Raw genomic sequence first — 8,661 nt, forward strand, 5'->3', positions numbered from 1 at the left:
TCCTCCCCCATGAGATTTAACAACTCTCGAATTATTTTGGTATATAAGCTTGATTGATGGATCATTACTTTATATATAATTTAATAAATATTTAAAAATTAAATTGACTTCGCAACAATAAAATAAAATATCAAAATGGATGTGAAGTAGTCTAAAATCTATTTTCGTTGGAATAATTAATGCTCAAGACTACTTCACATCCATTTTGATATTTTATTTTATTGTTGCAATTAACACATAATTTTAAAAATAATATTTACAAGGTCAATTTCACAATTTAAAAATTTAGGATATAATGTTAAATAATATCTACACTCTCATATATACAATCCAATTATGTGATTAATTAATCTCAAATTCGAAATGAGTTATCGAGTTCGAAACTCGATAGAAACAAAAAATTTTAAAAATAAAAATCATAACCAGTACTCTTTTTTTTTCTAATCCCGTAGTAGAGGAATATTATAATTTCTAAACTGAAGACACACGGGCACAAATTAATCAAACTTTTCGGATATGCACGAGGAAAAAATGTCAACATTAAAAAGTAAACTAAGTAGGCGTAATAAAGTTTGGAGTAATTAATGATATATTCGCCGATTTTGAGTCAATTTTAACATTTTGGTAAATCAAATTAACTTGAAGAAACTTTCTACCTTCAAACAACACATTTCCTGATATCCAAAAGCATTACACAAAGCCAGCGGGACTTTCATCATCTCTTGATCTGCACCAAGAAAAATATAAATTAAGAAAAATATAATTGCTATAAATTTTTTACTTTGAAAAGAATGAGAGTCTTTAATTAATTCTAGTTGTTATTCGACCGCTACAAAAAGGAAAAGAGAGGAAAAAGCATGCCAAAAAGGTTAAACCAAGTTATCCCTAGCACACAATGGAAATCAAACAAAAGTCTTTTCTGCAACCCTTCCTAGAACAATAATTGATACATGTTCCCTCAAACCTTCTCTTCTCTCCACTCACATCTGGATCAAAAAACCTCTGATCCATCCATGTCTGATGAAAATAACATGAATTCTCAGCAGAACTATCCTTTTCACAACTATCAAAACATGGGTTCCAGAGGGTTTTCTTTCCCTTTCGTTTCTGATCAAAGCTGTGATTTCAACCCTTTTATGCACAGCCAGCTGCTGAAGCATGAGCAAAACCCTAATCGATTTGATCCGTTCCAAATGAGTTTCACAGGCCGCTTGCATGATGCAGCAGAGTATAACAACACTTTATCGAGTGCTTTCGACTTGTCTTGTTCATCATCTGATCATGCAGTTTATAATTCTGTGAATAATAATGATTCCTCAAATCAGAACGTTGTTTCTGCTGCCGAAAATCCTTTGTCGACAATTTCTTCGGTTTCGGTTGCTTCATCTGATTCTGGAGCAGAAGAAGGTTCTTCGAGAAGCAAGATGAAAGATCTGAACACTAAAGTTTGTGAAGATGGGGATGTGAAGCACAAAAAAGAGTAGGTTTATTTCATTTTCTTTCTCTTTTTAAATTTCAATTTTTTTATTTTCTGTCTTTGCGAACTTGAATTATGGCTTTTACACTTAATAACATCAAGTTGGAAAGTAGGTTTGTTTATTTTCCTCTCTTTTTCGGAACTTGGATTTTGACAGTGAAAAAGGTTGTCATTAATTGATGCATTATTGTTAAGTACTTCCGTGTACATAATTAGATAAACTTAATTATCCTAAATACTTGGATGAATTTAATTAGCTCAATTTCAAAGATCAAGAAACCAGAGAAGATATATTAATTTCCATCTTGAATTCATGAATATATCCAATTGAAATACTTTAAAAAAAATCAATTGAAATCTCTTTTTATTGCATTTTCCACTTGGGGGAGAATTAACTAGCTCGTCATGTTCAATATTTCAAGGTATAAGTTTGAATAATGATACTCCGAAATATGACTGTAAAAAGGAAAATTAAACTTTAAATAACATATTAGCACCAGTGGATTTGAAACAAATAAAGAAAAATGTCACCTCAAGTGTTTTCTCAGTCTCAGCCAACTATATCAAGGATACGTGATGAAAAAGCTAGTAAACACAGACGTTATCGGCAAGCACCAAATTTTCTTGGTTTTGATTACTAATTATATAAATTTTTTTGTGATCATGGTATATCTTTTCTGATGCAAAACCCTGTCAATAATTTGTTGTGATATGTTTTTAGCAGCAAAGCAAAAAACAAGGAGGAGAAAAGGCCAAGAGAAGCACGCTTTGCCTTCATGACTAAGAGCGAGAGAGATATTCTTGAAGATGGATATAGATGGAGAAAATATGGACAAAAAGCAGTAAAAAATAACTCCTTTCCAAGGTCTGCGTCTTAAAGAACCAAATCGAATTGCCAACATTTCAGTAAAGTATTTGCAGATTTTTTTTAAAAAAATAAAAAATAAACACAGTTTTCTTGTATCATTTATGTTCAGTGATGAACTCTGAATTTATTAATCGGAGGTTTGCATTTCAGGAGTTACTACAGATGCACCAGCAAAAAGTGCGGCGTGAAGAAACGTGTAGAGAGATCACATGAGGATCCTTTGGTGGTGATCACAACCTATGAGGGCCAACACAACCACCACAGCCCCGACACTCTCCGTGGCAATGCTGTCGTCGCTATGTTGCCGCCTTCTATGTTATCTCCATCACTACCAACGGCACTTCCTGCAAGCTTCACTCATGGCTTCATTTCTCCCACCATCAATTACCAAAACCAACAAGTTCCCAACCATATTTACACACATTTGATGTACCCACAACACCAGCAGCAGCAGCAGCCTGATCAAGTTCCTGACTTTCAACACCACGTATTTTCTGACAAGGGATTTCAGCATTAGTTCATAAATCTCATCCTTGAATGGTAATCAGCGTTTTAAATCCAACTATTTTTCGGTGGGTATGTATCTTACAAAAAATACTCTTCTTGGATTAATTTAAGCCTAGATTATCCCATGAAGCAGTAATTATCTCTGAATGCAAATTTCGTCTTATATATTCAACAGGGTTGTACGTACATTCGTCAACATTTCAAGGATCGGGAATCCCTTAATTATTTATTTAGGTGGCAACTATTAAGAACCAGAGGCAGTTACACCCCTCATGTAAGAAGCTCTATGATTGATCAAAGGAGATGGAGTACTTTATTAGGTTTGATCAGATCTAGGTTAGTAATCATCTAAACAAGAAACAATATTTCCTGAACTGAAGCTTTAGAAATCCACTTCCAGAATTTGGTAATTCTTACTCGACCCCAAATTATTATCGTTATTATATGGTTTTAGGAATATTACAACCTTTTCTAAAAGGTTATTGTCGGAGTCTGGAGAAATCTAAAAGCTATCATGATCTCCAACTCTGTCAAGAGATCTTCAATATTATTTTTCTTAAATGCAGTGTGTACCCATTTTTAAGGATTCAGTGTGTATGTATAAGTTTCAACATTTTGCTGTATTTATTGCCGCATGCATGTTTCTTTTAAGGCTAGATAAGACTTGGGACAAGAGAAGTATATATCTCTACATTTACCTTCATTAGTGAATTATAAAATTAAGAAAATAAAAATATACATGGTAAAATAATTATTTTAATTGTAAATGTCCAATTGCTTTGTGACGAATAAAAATATATAAATAATTACGAAACAGTTTTTTATATGATTGATTGATTGATTAAATCCTCCGTCAAATTACTGGAAAAAAATTTGTAAGAACCCTATTTTTGTCACGGCTTCTCAATGCATTATTCAGTGTTCTTTTAACACACACACACATATATATACACGCAAGTGAAATCATAATTGTGGTGACATTGATCTATATATTCCTTCTGCCTCATGCTTTCGTTTTTTTTGAAAGAAGATGTATAATTTTGGAAAAAGAACACTGGCAAATATATATAATATTATAAGGATCGGAGAGCATGACATTGTTGACCTTATAGTTTCTGCAAATTGCAAAACAGCATATATACATACATGCGTGTATGTATTGGCATCTCTTTCCTGTACCTGTTGTCAACTTCGGGTAGGTTTTGTTTGGTTTAGTGGAAAACGACTTTTAAATATTGAGATGATATATATTCTTTTACCACATCGACTCATGTCTCGTACATCAATTTTTTAGGACGAAATTTCGAATCGATATATAAAAAAATTATTATTTTTCATTATAAATACGATCAGATCGACTTGTGGGACCATATGACAGAATACAGGAATACATGCATTGACTAAATTGAATAAAATTTATAGTTTTAAAAAATTGATATACACATACCAATATTGATATTTTAGACCTAAGAGTTGTTTTTTTAGATTATGAAAAGATAATTAAGCCACTGGATAGTCTGATATTTATTTTTAAATATTAAATGCGCCAATAAATTAGACATGTTGGTGCCTAATGCTTGAATGACTGAATAAAGTGAGTCAAATTTTATAAAATATTCAATAATTAATTAAAAGTGATTTCCGATGGTATTTTCAATTATTTATTTGATCATCATTTTATCCTCTCATAAAATGATTGAGAAAGCTAGCTCTCTTCCAAATATTGGTCTTATCAAAGAAAATATTGTTGGTTATAAAATAAAGTCCATCAGATCAATTCCAATTTTTTTTAATGGCAATAACAAGCTCAATATGATGATTAAACTGTACTTATTATAAAATTTAAAATAATTATGGGAAAATTTAAACATCAAAGCTCGCATGTTTTTTAATTCTAAAAAATTAAATATATGTGAGCACATGAATAGTGCATTGATTTATCCATTAAAAAATGATGGTAACAGAAATATTATAATGGGCCGTGTCTTTTTGAAATTGGGCCAGAAAAGGGCTGTGGCTGGAGTTCATCTATAGTCCACATCAAATTGAAGATAGAGAGGCCCACAGCCCACTTGTATTGATTTTAGATAAAAGGCAGCTCTACTGGCCCATCCTACGAAGCTTGGTCATTGCACCTATTCCATTTGAAGATTATCATCACATTTCTCTTTTTTCTCAATTTATGGGACATTTAAATCCAAGATATGACATCTTACTCGTCTTTTAATGCAGACATTCCATCTTATTATTAAAATTGCTTTTCAATCCAATTTGTTAATAATCCCAATTGTCGATTCTTCAGTACTCACGGTGACTAAAAGTCAAAACATTAATGTTTCTGTTAGAACTATTTGACTGTCCATTGTCCGAGAATCCCAACAGTTTCTTTTTCGATTTATTACATTCAACTGAATCCTTAATTCTCTTTGGCTACTAATCTTTTCTTGGGTGCATGGAATAATCATTTTGTTTCTGGTCAACTGCGTGTAATCTTATGTAAAGAGAGGGAAATAAATTCATAAAATTATATGGCTGAATCTTGGTGCTAAANAAAGAAATGAAAATGGAATGGGTTTTCAAAATGGTTGCAATTCTTCTATGTCTCTTGCCAGTCATCTCACTAGTTAATGGAGCCAGGCCATCTATGAAACTCTTCGATGTCATGAGATACGCACAAATGGTGATGCGCCAATTGATATAACTCAGGTGAGTCTTGATATGTTATTGAATTGATCGACAAGAAAGAATAAAATATTGGTTAATTTTCTTGTTTATTATCTACATTATTATATATGAATTTAAATGAAAATGTTAGTCTGGTCTCTTTCGTGGCAAGCGACACTTAAAGCGTGGAGTGATGCATGTGAGCATGAAGGGGGTGGTCTGGTTCGGATCCCTCCAGGAAACTATCTGGTGGACTCAGTAAGATTTATCGGGCCATGCAAGGGCCCGATGGAGTTCCTGATTGAAGGGACTCTAATAGCTCCGACGGAGCCTGCCAAGTTTTTTACGGATACTTGGATCGGTTTCCGGTATAATATCGATGATTTAACGGTGAAGGGCAGCGGCCTTTTGGATGGCAAAGTGGCGGCGGCCTGGGCTTACAATGATTGTCGAAAGAATCCTTAGTGCAGGTTTCTCCCAGTTGTTAGTTCATTAAATACTACTATTTACTCTTCGTTTTCTTTTACATCATTTTTATTTTTTTTTAATGAAACTCACAAACCATACGGCAGTCACCTAAATTGTACCAGGCAAACCCATTACAATAAGCTCAACCAAAAAAAGATTGGTAAGAATGTCGAATCCAATGCTTTCCATATTATGTTGAGTATGGAAAACTTATTAATTGCTTTACTCCAAACAAATCTGTTGGCTTTTCTCATCATGATTTGATATGAGTAACTTTCCGTGTGATTATTAGAATAAGATAAGAAGTACAAATAAGTGATCGTATTTACCTTTGATGTTATAGGACGATTAATATTCCTTTGCCATCTTCCTGCCATAAATTTCTCCATGTTTTCGATGGTTCCGAGATTCAGAGAAACGTTCTCCGAACCCTGTAGGCTTTAAATTGGTGGTATTCTTTCCCTCAAATGCCCTCAACACCATGACTTTTAAAAAACTAAAGATGTCTTAATTAGCACAAAATATCTTACATTCTGATCCAAAAGTTTCTAGCATTTGAAATTGACCAGAGTACATAATATATGACTATAAAGCTCATGCGTCTAAACCCTCTATCATAAATGTCTCGTTCTGAAAAGACCACAAATCCGGCACTTGAAAATGCCACTTCCCACCAGCTACAAATTCTTGCACTTCTCCATTCACTTCAATCAAACTACATCCTGGCTGCTTCTGCATCTTTTTATTCTTCATTGAAATTCTTTCCTGTATTGCTTTCCTGAAATGACCCGAGGCTGCATAAACATTCGACATAAGCACATGAGCACTAGGGTCATCAGGATTCGATAAAATCAAATTCTCTGCTGCCCATTCAGCTACATCAACGTTGCAGTAACTGTAACAAGATGATAGTAATGACCCCCATATAACAGTATCAGGGTTCATCGGCATGCTTTTTATCAGCTCCACAGCTTCTTCAATGAATCCTGCCCGTCCTAGCACGTCAACCATACAACCGTAATGTTCAATAGATGGCTCAATTTCATACGCTTCTTTCATCAATAAGAAGTATTCCCTGGCTAGATCAACTTGACCCGAATGATTGCATGCCGTTAGAACTCCAATAAAAGTGACAGCATTGGGTCTTAGGCTCCAAGACTTAAGCTCTAAGAACAACTCAATAGATTCATTTTCAAAGCCATTGGTTGCTAAGCCTAACACCATGGAGTTCCAGCAAGATAATCCTTTTCTTGGCGCACTTGCAAACACTTCTCGTGCCATTTCAATGTTTCCGCACTTGCAGTACATATCTATTATTGCTGTTACTACAATAACATTCAGTTCAATATTGTTCTTCTTGATATAGTCATGGATCCATTTTCCTTGTTTAAAAGCTCCTAATCTCGCACAAGCATTCAACAAGCTTACTAGCGTAAATTCACTTGGTTTGACGTCCTTTTCCCCTTGCATTTGATAAAAAAGATTCAATGCCTCCATCCACTTTCCATTTCTTACATAGCCACTTATCATAGTATTCCAAGAAACTTCATTTCTGAACAACATTTTATCGAACAATCTACAAGATTCCTCAACTTCCCCGCACTTTGCGAGTCCCATAATTATTGAGTTCCAAGCAACAACATCGAATTCTTCATCCTCGTCAAATAATTTTCTCGCATCCCCCAAAAGCCCACAACTTGAATACATATGTGTAACCGAGTTTCTTATAAATGAATCAGATCCCATTCCTAGTTTAATGATTCTTCCATGAAGCTGAGCTCCATCTTTAGCCAGGCCGAGTTGAGAATAAGCTTTGAAAACGGAAGGGTAAGTTAGAGTCCCCGGTTGAACCGCAGAACTCACCAACATTTCAATGAAAAGAGAAATTGCAACATGAGGAGATGAACTCTGAGAAAACCCTCTAATAATAGTATTCCAAGTGAAAGGATTCAAATTTTCGATCTGCCTGAATATCAATAACGCATAGTCCATGTCACGCGCAGGGGAAGTGGCGCAGAAGGCCAAGACACGGCTAGCCGCTATGGTGTCTTTTAACAGACCAGTTTTGATGAGTTGGGCATGAATTATTTTCAAGTCCTGGATTGTTCTGCACTTTTTTTCCAGCATTAAGAGAAATGGCTGGTCTGAGATAAACTTTGAGATAGAGGTTGAAGGTGGATTGAAGGAGCAAAAACATAGTGGCATTCGAGTGCGTGCGTGTGTGTGTATCTTTTCTCGTTAAATCATAAGTATGATTGAATGATTATCAAGACTCAACAGAGTAGATTCTTACCTTTGCTCTCGCGGAGGAAAAAAGGGAGGTTCCGGTGAAAGCAGAATCATCAGGGATAACGGATAAGGTGTTATGGAGCCATTGTGAAGATGATTTGATATAGTGCCTTTTTGTTTTTGGCTTCCATTTCTATGTAATTGTGGTTAATCAAATCATGACAAGGCCATGTACCAACAAAAAAATCATTAAAAAGATCATACAATTTTTTTTCCAACATGTTAACCTTCTACGGTGACTTTTTTGGGCGTAGTTTGTAAATTCTCGAGTTAATGTAATAATCTGTAAATAATATTAGTCAAGTAAATCATAATGTGCATATTTTGTATGCACTACAACAAAAATCGTATTTAACAACACATCAAAGACAACGGTTTTAACAAAAAC

The 8,661-nt window shown here is 34.4% G+C and overlaps 2 protein-coding genes across 4 annotated transcripts; one reads left to right on the top strand and one right to left on the bottom strand.

Annotated features, from left to right (window-relative positions):
• Window positions 1-745: 745 nt before the first annotated feature.
• Window positions 746-3,530, top strand: LOC140967431 (WRKY transcription factor 28-like). 3 transcript variants are annotated; one of them, XR_012173575.1, is made up of 4 exons: window positions 746-1,480; window positions 2,199-2,342; window positions 2,496-2,921; window positions 3,028-3,530. XR_012173575.1 is itself a non-coding variant. In XM_073427951.1 (3 exons), exons 1-3 carry the CDS (start codon window positions 951-953, stop codon window positions 2,860-2,862), a joined length of 1,041 nt encoding a protein of 346 aa, XP_073284052.1. In that variant the 5' UTR covers window positions 746-950; the 3' UTR covers window positions 2,863-3,530. The 3 variants fall into 3 exon arrangements, 2 of the variants coding, with proteins under 2 accessions (XP_073284052.1, XP_073284053.1); XM_073427951.1 differs by having other exon boundaries at window positions 2,496-3,530; XM_073427952.1 differs by having other exon boundaries at window positions 2,202-2,342; window positions 2,496-3,530.
• Window positions 3,531-6,439: 2,909 nt separating this feature from the next.
• Window positions 6,440-8,407, bottom strand: LOC140967445 (pentatricopeptide repeat-containing protein At2g42920, chloroplastic). The gene has a single exon (XM_073427970.1). The coding sequence runs from the start codon at window positions 8,187-8,189 to the stop codon at window positions 6,579-6,581; it is 1,611 nt and encodes a 536-aa protein (XP_073284071.1). The 5' UTR covers window positions 8,190-8,407; the 3' UTR covers window positions 6,440-6,578.
• Between the last annotated feature and the right edge of the window lie 254 nt (window positions 8,408-8,661).

Source organism: Primulina huaijiensis, unplaced genomic scaffold (assembly GCF_012295235.1).
Source record: "Primulina huaijiensis isolate GDHJ02 unplaced genomic scaffold, ASM1229523v2 scaffold25037, whole genome shotgun sequence".
Lineage (NCBI taxonomy): Eukaryota > Viridiplantae > Streptophyta > Magnoliopsida > Lamiales > Gesneriaceae > Primulina > Primulina huaijiensis.

Coding starts and splice junctions, on each gene's coding strand:
- LOC140967431 (XM_073427951.1), top strand. CDS start 951: ATGTTCCCTCAAACCTTCTCTTCTCTCCACTCACATCTGGATCAAAAA. Junction 1,481..2,198: donor GATGTGAAGCACAAAAAAGA/GTAGGTTTATTT, acceptor ATATGTTTTTAG/CAGCAAAGCAAAAAACAAGG. Junction 2,343..2,495: donor AAAAATAACTCCTTTCCAAG/GTCTGCGTCTTA, acceptor TTTGCATTTCAG/GAGTTACTACAGATGCACCA.
- LOC140967445 (XM_073427970.1), bottom strand. CDS start 8,189: ATGCCACTATGTTTTTGCTCCTTCAATCCACCTTCAACCTCTATCTCA.